Source organism: Amia ocellicauda, chromosome 12 (assembly GCF_036373705.1).
Source record: "Amia ocellicauda isolate fAmiCal2 chromosome 12, fAmiCal2.hap1, whole genome shotgun sequence".
Lineage (NCBI taxonomy): Eukaryota > Metazoa > Chordata > Actinopteri > Amiiformes > Amiidae > Amia > Amia ocellicauda.
In genome coordinates, this window is record NC_089861.1 from 248,691 (window position 1) to 260,750 (window position 12,060).

At 46.2% G+C, this 12,060-nt stretch overlaps 1 protein-coding gene across 1 annotated transcript; it reads right to left on the reverse strand.

Annotated features, from left to right (window-relative positions):
* Positions 1 to 5,364: 5,364 nt before the first annotated feature.
* On the reverse strand, positions 5,365 to 10,698 carry LOC136764165 (lecithin retinol acyltransferase). Its single transcript, XM_066717983.1, has 2 exons — positions 10,125 to 10,698; positions 5,365 to 5,856 (listed from the first exon to the last, which is right to left on the reverse strand). The coding sequence occupies exons 1-2, from the start codon at positions 10,650 to 10,652 to the stop codon at positions 5,704 to 5,706; spliced, it is 681 nt and encodes a 226-aa protein (XP_066574080.1). The 5' UTR covers positions 10,653 to 10,698; the 3' UTR covers positions 5,365 to 5,703.
* Positions 10,699 to 12,060: the final 1,362 nt, after the last annotated feature.

Genomic DNA, 12,060 nt, shown 5'->3' on the forward strand with positions numbered 1-12,060 from the left:
TTGTCTTACAATAACAGCTCCCCACATCTGCTTAGGCAGTTAAACAGTAATAGGATTACAGAGCATTTTCACATGAAATCCACTTAAGATCCACGCGGCTCACAGCCTGAAAACACGGCCACAGTCCCCCCCGTTGAGTGCGGCGCAGCTGAATGTTGTCCTGGCCGAGAGGCTTTCCCACTCAAGACCTCAATTGGTTGAAAGAATACAGAGAGAGATGTCGAATTCACTCAAGGAAGGTTTCAGAAAAGCTATTGTTTCACACACTAAAGTGCAGACCACAACCAGAGGATATGAACTGTACTGACAGTGTTACACTGGAACGTTTATATTACCTTTAAACTGCATGGGAAGGCCTTCGAAGACTGTAAAGGAGTGTAAGAATCAGTGTTTCAGTCCCTCAGCTCTACGTAGCGGAGGAACAGTGACAGGAGGGAGCACAGTAACAAAGACACACAGACAGGTCTCAGAAAACAGACCAGGAGACGCACTGGAAAGTAAGGGAGGGAGACCCGAGGGGCAAACTAAAGAAACTCCAGCATCGCCCTGGGCCTTGGACTGCTTTTGTCATCGAATTGTATTATTATTTGTATTATTTTCCAGGATAGGGTACCAAGAGAGAGAGACTGAGACGGAGAGACAAATAACTGGCAATAACTATATATATAATACACATTACTTTAACCTCTTGCAATTTCAGAGCACAGTGAGAAGGTGACGGTACTGGGGTTTCATAATCCTTACACAAGCCGGCTCTCATTACTGCGGCTCGGCTCTTACATCACTTCCATGTTTCCAGGGCGCCGGTGTCGTGGCACGTACTGGCATCACAGGCAATTAAAGCCAGGCTTTCTCAGCCAGCCTCCTGCACTGGGTACAGCCTCGCAGCGCAGCACTGCGGACGGGACCACTGAATACTGGTCAATTAACAGCCCCCTGAAACATCACGTTTCCAAAGGTACCAGCTAAGGGTCAGTGAAGTGCGAGCCTCCATCAGCTAAAGGAGCTCCGGTCCTCTGGGCTGAGAGGAGTCCAGGTGCTTGTTCTGAATTGTGTCTGAATGACCGTCAATTCCTCTTAAATCATCTAAAAACAGCTCTCCTGTATGACCGCTCCCTGCCAAACATTTCATTGTTGCTCTAAATAAGACTGCACTGCACGTCCAATAGACTGTATTTCAAGGTGTTTTGGTACTAAAAATGCCCTGAGCTGCTCCTGTGAATCTCAGATGCATGTGAGAACTGAGAGCAAAGCATCCAAGCGATTCCATGATAAGCTGGACATCCATGTGAAAATGACAAAATGCCAGACTGCTTCAGCCACAGGGCTGTTTTGATGCTGCAATGAATCAGACGACCGAATCCACTGTGATTTCCATGAGCGTGACTCTTGTGCATCAGTACTACAAACGATGTTCGCGTAGAAAACAGCTGAAGGTCTCGGGTGTATGTTATTGCGTCAAAGCCTGCCTTTAATAAGATGCTTATATCATTACACAGAACACAATGAACCGCTTCACAGAGGCTCGATCAGCGCGAGGAAGAAAAGCTCCTGCATTCCAAGTACAAACTGACTCATTATATATTCATGAGCTTCAGTTGTGTTGATCATGTTGGCGCCCCCCCACTCCTTTCCTCTCAGCTTTGGCCCCCACGATCCCCACTGTACCCCCCACACACACACTCACACACACTCACACTCACACTCACACGCACACACACACACACACACACACACACACACACACACATCTGTTTTACATAAGAGCTGCAGATCATATTAGCAGCATGCGATTATGCAGATTATGCCAGCTGCTGTACAATCAGTTAGTCCTGGGAATTTCTTTAACCCCTCCCCACCCCCCCAAGAAAACAAAAGTCAAGCCTGGGGGTTTCTGGGGGTTGTTTACTTTCAATGGGAGTGTGTTTTTGGTTTTCTTTTCAGGAGAATTTGCCTTAAAAGCCCTCTGGTCCAGGGCAGGCAGTCCCTCTCCGCATCAGAGCTCCATGTTGCAGCCTGTCCGTGGCAGTGCAGTTGCTGACAGACGCCGTGTCTGCGCTGTGGAGGAGCTGCGGTCGCTAGGCTGGCTCCCTGACCGGGGCGGTGCTGCAAGTCGCTCTCGCAGTGAGAAGATTGCGGACGTGAAGTTGCACATGTGAAGGAACAATCTGCTGTGAAATGAATGGGTTTTCCTCACTAACAGCGTTCTGCACAGCAGTGTGGTTGAGAGATAAAAGCGCTGCTGCAGCACCATAGTAAAACATGTTTTTACAACTGTTTACAAATAGTGTGAGGCCTGCAGCACCTACTCAAAAGAACATTTTGTGCGGTACACATATGCCCATCATAAACTTAAAAACAAAAGTCTCCCAGTAGTTAGAAACTTTACATGTCTTTTTACAAAAGTCCCAGGCACACTCAGAATGGTTTACAGTTTTTTACAATCACTTTGGCACTAATTTCAGAACCTTGATGTCATTTTTCAAAACTCTAGATGCAAAAATCAAAACGGTCATCACAGGCTGTCCAATATTCAAAACATTGCATTGTGCATTCAAGAAACTTTAAAGAAACCTTGCACTTGCAGAATCAACTTATTTATCATGAAATACCATAGGAACATTAATTTAGATCACCCACACACAAGATACCGATAGTTTCACTGTGTAGTTGCTCGTACAATCATTAAATATTGTAGTACAAAATATGTGATACATGTTTCATTATGGTACTACACGTACATACATCACTGTAAAAGGACTAGTAGAGAGAATACTACAGACACAGTGGAATCATTGAACAAACTCTGATATGTATTGATGAAATACAAGCAAATCACAACATAAGAGTCTTTGAATCAAAGCACAAATAATTAGCTACAAAAATGAAATAAACTTCAGTAAAACGTCAACTGCAGTGTTCCTCACCTGGCTTACTGTAAAAAGCAAAGGATTGATTACTGTACTTCTATATCTCATCACCCCTGTCTTGTGGATTTGGTCACAGGTTCTTATCTGCATCATGATGGATGTGTTCATTAGCCAAGCATCTTGGGAAGAGTCTTCGAGCACGGCGCATCCAGGCCTGACATTGGTGTGCTGTGATGTCATTGCATGCGTCATCCATGGCCTGGAGAAGGGTGACTTGTTCGTGAGGGCGCCTGTCATATACCTTCCACCTCCACGTGGAGAAAAATTCCTCATTTGGGTTAAGGAAAGGAGAGTATGGGGGTAAGTACAGGGTGCTAAATTGTGGATGGGCCTGACACCATGCTTGTAGCATTTGAGCATGGTGGAGCCTGACATTTCCCACACAATTACATCGGTCACACCATCAGCTCTGCAGAACTGATTTAGCTCATCAAGGAAGGTTACAAGGAGAGATGCATTATATGATCCAATATGAGGTCTGTGTCCCACCACACCATCTTCCGATAGACGCACATATGGTGATGTTGGCCACACGTTGGCCAGGTACTTGCCCGCTGGTCAATGAAATTCCGACCTCTCCTCCTTGTCTTGGCCAGGTTGAAGCCTGCCTCACCCAAAAAAATGAATTTGTGATGGTTTTCATCATCATCCAGCTCCATCACCCTCTAAAAAGACATTTTGGAACGAGAATTACTGATTACAATGATGTAGAATTTTGGGGGAATTTTTCACAACAGGCATCTTGAAACTGAACATACCTGAACATACTCAGTGCTCAGCTGCTTCACTCTGTCTGCATGTCTTTTAAAAGGCACATGGTATCGCTGTTTTAGAGACACCTGCTGCCTTTTCAGCATGTGTGCAATAGTCACCACACTTATGGCTTCCACGTTGTTGAACATGTCGTCATTGTCCAAGATGTGCTGCCGAATGTCTGTATGGCAAATATCATTTCTGTCCCGAACCAAACTGACCACAGCCACTCTTGTTGGTCAGTCAGAATTGTGCCTCTGCCTCCCCTATTTGGCCTCGTCTCTATTCTGCAGGGAAAATGACATTAAGAATACATTCAGTCACATCACCCACTCTGTGGTGCACATTGGCATGCAGTATACAGTCATTTGACTAATGTTTAGTGCATGCTGAAGACTTGCAGAAAGTTCTGATGATTGAGGCCACGGTTGATCTTCTTGGGTTTGGGTGAATCATTGTAGCTGCCTCAGTCATTGTCATGCCATGATTTATGACATGGTCTACAACTATAGCTCGGGTTTCATTGGACACTGTTTGCTGCTGCCGCTGTCTTGGTCCGTGGCCTTGTCCTCTACCACGTCCCCCCACACCTATCAAACGAGGCCCATGGCCACCTCTCAGAAGGAGTGTGTGTCCCCAGCCATTCCTTTGATCACCACGTCTTCCTCGTCTTCCTCCTCCCACTGCTTGACCTGGATCACCTTCTTGCTCCATGTTATCGCTGTGTTGTTGAGGTGTATACCACTCATTTCACTATATACTCGTACCACAATGTGAAATCAATCATCAGTAACGAGTGCCAGTATTGGAAAAGCAATTACAAGGGCCTGCATACATGTAGTAATGTCAAATCTGAAAACATGGTGTGGAAAAGTGGTACATGAGACCATAGAAACAGTGTCTGATAAAGAATGATGATGAAATATTACATCCATAGATAATGTAGTCCAACTGGTTCATGTTCCTCAGTTATTGGTGTCAATGGATCTCATTATCCTGAAACTTTCATGATCAAAACATGGAATATTGTTCGTCAGTTTCCATAAAACTATGCATTAAGAGTAATGCAACAGTCACCTATCACCTATGAGCAGCTGTATCAATTGATAGTTAGATCTTTGTAATGAAATGAATAGACAGTGATCTCAGATGTAATGTGTGAATTGCATTTTGAAATGGTAATACTTTTTAATACAATTAAGTTGTGTCATTTTGAACAGGTGATTTTAGTTCATTGAACAAATGATCTGAGGTTGATGTGTATTGTATCCAAGCAATTGGAAAAAGTGTTAGTTTTGAAAAATGTGCATTTTGATCATCGGTTGTGAGTTTTGTGTCTAGAGTTTTGAGAAATGACACCAATGTTCTGAAATGAGCGATTGTAAAAAACTGTAATCTACTGATGTAATCAGTGGTGAGTAGAAGCCCGCAAAGGCTCTGTGCTTGACACTGCAACACTGCTTCACATCTCAGAATAAAGATACTGTTGATATTGAGGGGTTTGGTTCATTGATTTGTATCCCTGTGTAAAGAGACGATTCTGATGCGAGAGGTGTATATATATATATATATATATATATAGAGAGAGAGAGAGAGAGGAAGGGATTCTCATGTGCGACTCAAACTCATCTGAAGGCTGGTGTAATCGGTAATAAAGAGGAAGAGAAAAGCTCTTTGTGATAAACACGGACCATTTATTTACAAAACAACGTTAGACTGTAAAGGCAAATATTACAGTTTTAGAATTTGTTAGACAATCACTTCTGTACAGTGCTCCTGGGACAAAAAACTTATATAAAAGTGATTCGTTATATAAGAAATAAATCATTAATTTGTCACTATAAACATTATTGTTGGCTTACACAGTAAGCTAAAATGTAATATAAAAAATAGAAAACTCTAATTTTCTAATCGCAATACACATTAGAAAAATATATCCTCTGCTCCTCCATAATACAATATAAGTGTTTCGTTGTGGCTGTATTCAGCTGCATTGCACGGACGCTGATCGAGCGATTTGTCAGCCGGCCATCCAGAGGGTGAAGGGGACCAGGATGGTGGGCAGGGTGGTGGCTGGGGCCAGTCCCAGGTACAGGATGGACAGCAGCCCCACGCAGGCCGAGAGAAGGACACTCCTCTGGTCTCGAATCATCGTTTTCACTGCTTCACAGAACTGGAGTCAAAGCAACACAAAGACAGAGACGTCAGACTGAAACATAGGCAGCACAGTATGAGAACACTATAATTAACCTACTCACACACACACACACACTCTCACTCACACAAACAAACACACACACAGACACACGCAGACACACACACACACATATACACACACACAGACACAGACACACACACACTCACACTCACACAAACAAACACACAGACACACGCACACACACATATATACACACACACAGACACAGACACTCGCACACACACACACACACTCTCACTCACACAAACACAGACACACAGACACATACACTCACACACATAGACACACACTCTCACTCACACAAACACAGACACACAGACACAAACAAACACACGCACACACACACACTGGATGACAGTCAGTAATATTCTGTACACAGCTGGCCGTGTTCTTGTGGTTTGATTTCCGGTTAGTGTTGACTGTGAGTGAAGTGACAGAGAAAAGCCCCGCCTGGGAATGGATTCAATTAGAGCCGAGTTCCCACATACCATCTATGATTTTAAAAATATATATGAAACGAACATGTTTGGCCTCAAAACCCCAAAACCCTGTCCTCTGTAGTTCTGGGCCTAAACACGTTTGCTTACAGTTTTATTGTATCCACTTTTAAATCAGAGGCAGAAACATTGCGGTTCACTAACGTTTCCTTTGGTAAATGCGATTCATCCGTGGCCTTTTGGTCCAAGAATAGATTACAAATAAAAATAAAGTTTCCGTTTCAATGTTTGGTCTTGTTTTACAAATTGTAATTTAATAATGCACACATTTCGACCACAGATCGTTATATTCAAGGGTCATACACGTGGCGAGAAACAAAGTGAGGTGAAGACAATACACATAATACTGAGAACTCGACATTTATCTAAAAAACAAACAAGCAAACACATTGATAAACTTTCTGTTTTAACTATTTAATCTAATTCAGTACTGCGGCGCGGCTGGTTGAAGGCTCTGTTTGTTCTCATTGAGAAACAATCTGGACTTTATTTATTTATTTATTTATTTATTTTTTAAGAAAGCTTTGGGCAGACAATTGGGTTTAAAGATTGAGAAATGTGTGTGTGATGCAAAGTGGACAATCCCAGAATCCCTCGTTAATCCCTAACCAGGGGGCACACAAGTGTTTTGCTACGTTAATTCAGTCTCACAAAGACGCCAGCCAACATTCTTGCTTGCAGCACAACAGGGCCATTTAAAACACTGATCTGACTGATCCCACCGGGAAGTTTATTGAGCCTCGACAACTCCTCTGCAGCCCTCACAGTGTCTCAACAAGATCTTATTAGTGTAGGTGTTTGTTTGATTGGTGTGTGTGTGTGTGTGTGTGTGTGTGTGTGTGTGCGCGTGTGCGTGAGCGTTTGCGTGTGTGAGTGTGCGTGTGTGCGTGTGTGTGTGTGTGATGATCATCACAGTGGGGACAACATTTGGGAAAATATGGCCAAAAAGACAGGAAGTCCGGACAGAAAGACCACTTAAAATATAAGAAAATAATGACCTGTGCTTTTTATAAAACTAATTAAAACAGCACTTTTTTTGCCAAATTCTGTTTGACTAGAGTTTGGAATAGCAGACAAAGCTATAACAAACAGCCCCCACAAACTGAGGAAAGCTGTGTGTGTCTTGTTTCTGTAAACGGATGGTAGAAAAGGTGGCTGAGAAATTAATCCTAAACCATAAACACACTGCAGATCTTTCTGAGACCTAGAGCTTTCGACAGCTCCGGCTGCACCCCAGCTCCGCTCCGGCCCTTCCCTTCCCTCCGCGCCTCTGTTCGGCCACCGTCCCAGACTGCCTCCATCCTCAAAGAGCCTTTGACTGAGAAGAATGTGCCGCTGCTGAATGGCTGTATGCAATACCCGAGGGATGTATCCTAGCAGACACTGCCAGGCTTGTATAGTGTGTGATCTGCTTTGTTGGCTACCGTGCACCCTGCCACCATCGGACTGCGCCACTCAATGGAGTCTGCGGCCCAGGCGGGATCTGAAAGACCCTGTGAAAGGATCCAGCCCAGGGCTCTCAGACTGGGGGTAGGGGGCAGAGTCTTCTGGTTTTCGTTCCAGCATCGCACTCTCTCTTTTCCTCTCTTCTCTCTCTCTCTCTCTCTCTCTCTCTCTCTCTCTCTCTCTCAATTATTCAATTAACCTGCTTATGTTATTGGTTAGACTGCAACATTGTTAGGGTGTTTAGAGTATCTTGAGAAATTCTTTTCATTCAAGGTGTCACAGCCTGTTACACAGTCTGCTGGTGTATAGAGACCGTATTAAATTCGTCAGCTGGATCAGACCAGCTCAGAGACTGGGAACTGGGTGGGCTGAAGGGGACTAAAAACAGAGGACTCTGCTCAGCAGCTCACTGTGTGTCCCCCGTACAGAGACGACATGCAATACAATACTGGATATTAATATGAAAGTACTGGAGAGAATAATGAATACAGCAGCAGTAAGGTTTGGTGTAACTTGCACTGGAGCTGTAACTGGGACAGTACAAGAGGTTCTCTTGTATAGCGTTTGGCCTGTTGCGGTCGATTTAAAGCATTATGCTGGTACTTATTATAATCTCCGACTCGTACAATACTGCTATTGCCTGGGTGTTGTATGTGCGACAGGACAACACACAGCATGCGTCTGACATTGTGCAGGGAGGGCAGATTTAAGACAGGGCACTGCGCGATGCGCTGAGTGGAGCAACAGTGAAAGGCGCACCGTGTCCAGCAATGCCAGTCTGAGCTCAGAAGCTCCTTCCTGTCTTTCCTCGCCCGCACACTGCTGCTCCTGGGGTAATAACCCCGCCCTCGTCCTGATGGAGACCGGGGTATATACCGATATACGCCCAGAGCACCCCGATATACCGCGGGCAAGAGTGGGAACACAAAGCGCAGCGCATTCACAGCACCTTGCACTTCCACCACCCCAGTGCATACAAACCAGCCGTGTCTCAAGTCATGTGTTATCGCTGGCAGTTTATATCCGTTGATTACTGTGTTTTCGCTTGTGAATTATGCATCTTCCCAGCATTACACTCAACCCAAACGACTGATGAAACTGTGTAGCGCTAACGCTGCGGGGGAAGTGGGCGCGCAGGCGCTGTCTGCTGTTTAGTGCGGGTCTGTATCAGCGTGGAGCAGATGTGTTCACCGCGCCGACACGGAGACCCGCTATACCGGCTACACATGTGTGCAGAGGTGTGCGTCAGGGATATATATATATATATATATATATATATATATGAGGTTTGTGTGTGTGTGTGTGTGTGTAGGTATGCGAGTTGTGTGTGTATATATGTGTGTGTAGGTGTGTGAGTGTGTAGGTATGTGAGTTGTGTGTGTATATATGTGAGGTGTGTGTAGGTGTGTGAGTTATGTGTGTGTGTTGTGTGTGTGTATGTATGTGAGTTGTGTGTGTAGGTGTGTGTGAGTTGTGTGTGTGTGTGTAGGTATGTGAGTGGTGTGTGAGTTATGTGTGTGTGAGTTATGTGTGTGTGTAGGTATGTGAGTTGTGTAGGTGTGTGTAGGTGTGTGAGTTGTGTGTAGGTGTGTGTGAGTTGTGTGTGTGTAGGTGTGTGTGTGTAGGTATGTGAGTTGTGTGTGTGTAGGTGTGTGAGTTGTGTGTGTGTAGGTATGTGAGTTGTGTGTGTTGGTGTGTGTAGGTGTGTGAGTTGTGTGTGTGTGTGTGTAGGTGTGTAGGTGTGTGAGTTGTGTGTGTGTGTAGGTGTGTGTGAGTTGTGTGTGTGTAGGTGTGTGAGTTGTGTGTGTGTGTGAGTTGTGTGTGTGTAGGTGTGTGTGTAGGTGTGTGTGTAGGTGTGTGAGTTGTGTGTGTGTGTGAGTTGTGTGTGTGTAGGTGTGTGAGTTGTGTGTGTGTAGGTATGTGAGTTGTGTGTGTTGGTGTGTGTAGGTGTGTGAGTTGTGTGTGTGTGTGTAGGTGTGTAGGTGTGTGAGTTGTGTGTGTGTGTAGGTGTGTGTGAGTTGTGTGTGTGTAGGTGTGTGTGTAGGTGTGTGTGTGTGAGTTGTGTGTGTGTAGGTGTGTGAGTTGTGTGTGTGTGTGTGAGTTGTGTGTGTGTAGGTGTGTGTGTGTGTAGGTATGTGAGTTGTGTGTGTGTAGGTGTGTGAGTTGTGTGTGTGTAGGTGTGTGTGTAGGTATGTGAGTTGTGTGTGTGTGTGTAGGTATGTGAGTTGTGTGTGTGTGTAGGTATGTGAGCCGTGAGAAGCAGCTCCAGCTCTGTCCTACCTTGTCTGTCTGGCGGCTCACCGGCGCGCCGTAGCGGCAGTAGGTGACGAAGTGCTCGCAGTTATTCCACAGCAGGCTGTACGGCGTGGATCCCACCAGCTTCTCCGCCCGCCGGGCCACATCCTCCCCGGGCAGCGGCGGCTGGGCGCACAGCCGGTCCATCTGGTTGACTATGACGGCGGAGCCGAAGGCAAAGTCCTCCACCGTGTCCACCCGTATGCTGGCCACCTTGGACAGCACGCCCAGCAGCAGCCTCTTGTTGGTCACCACCTTCTGCACCTGGCACTTGTCGCTGGTCAGCACCGGCATGATGTCGGGCATCAGGTGCGCCACTCTGTTGTCGCCCAGGTAGATGCCGAAGTGGGTGAACAGGGTGCGGGGCACCTCCAGCAAATCCCCCCTCCGATAAGAGGAGCCGTCGCGGCAGCCCGGGCACGCCTTCCCCTCGCCCGTGGAAATGTACTTGAAGAGGTTGAAGTGCGCCAGGAGGAAGATCTTCTCCAGGAGGAAGGTCAGCGAGTCGAGCATGATGCTGCGGCCGATGCTGCTGCTGCTGCGGCGGCGAGGCGGGCGGAGGCGGATGGCACCGCCGGCGTCCAGCTCTGCCTTTATCCCGCAGCGCCCAGGAGGCGGGTCGAGGCGGGCGGCGGCGGCCATTGGCTGCGGAGAGGAAGAGTCCCAGAGGAGAAACGTGAGAGGAAAACACAGTGCAACCCGAGCCAGACCCGAGCTCCTGTGGGTGCAGCGGGCAGGTCTGTCCCTCCGACAGAGACCCCGACACTGGGCAGCAGCGCGCCGTGCCAAACACAGATGCAACTCAAACTCAATCACTCAGCTGCTGCCCCTCTTCTCAGAAATCCTGCTGACTTTTAAAGCCCCAGTCAGCCCTTTAAATACATCAACCGACAACAAGGTCGACAGTGAGACAACCTTGACAAATAATATTAAAACCGATATACACATGAATGCACATGTAGTTATTGTATGCATTACTGCCCAAGCTATAGTTTCCATTTGGGGTAGCCTATTTATTTATTCAATCGTTTATTTAAGTGTAGTTCACGTAGCCCTGTTTTGTTGATAAAGGTTAACCATGGTATTTAATTGGGAAGAGCTGATGTTACAATTTCACATTTCATATATAAAGAAGTAGAGACTTCACAATGTCAATCTCACAAACAACCTCTTCAGTCAGAGGGTGTCCATTCACATCATTCCTGGGGGAATGGCTTTGGCTGAGGATAAATTTTCTCACACACAAATCATTTGCTCCCAGATCAGACCCCATGTTTCCCAAACTTTGGCTCACTTGCATTATTATTACAATGATGATTATTATTCACGAGGAGTGGACCTGCTGGCACACCTTGACCGAAGTGATGGAGATGAATTATTGCTCAGTGTTTTACAGAGCTGGCCTCAGTGAAAGCCGAGCCAGTGTTGAGACGTGAGTCAGTGCCACACACAAGCGCTGTGTGTCTGAGGGCTGTGGAGGGGTTGTGGGCTGTGGGCCGTGGGGGAAGGGAGGCTGGGGGTGGGAGAGACGCCGCTGCACAGGAAAATTAGAAGCAGCCCACTGAAAAGCAGCACTTGGGTGAACAAGACCGGTTCATTTCTTTCTTTTTGTTTGGTTAGTTGGATATGGTACCTATGGAGTGTCTGGGGGTCCCAGAATGTCAATAGTGTGACAGTGTGGCAGCCAGCATCTATCTGTACTGAATACTTTTCATGCTCAACACAAGTTAGTTGAGTAGGAGAGGCAGGGAGGTAGTGGAAACTGTGATGGCAGGCTGGTTACAGGCAGGAGGATTTACTGGAAGCAGTTGGCATATGGCAATAATTAACTGGCTAAAAGCAACACACAAGCAACTCTTTTATAATGAGCCCTGCAGCCAGAGCCAGTGGCAGGAGGGGAAGAGCGAGGGCTCGGCATGTT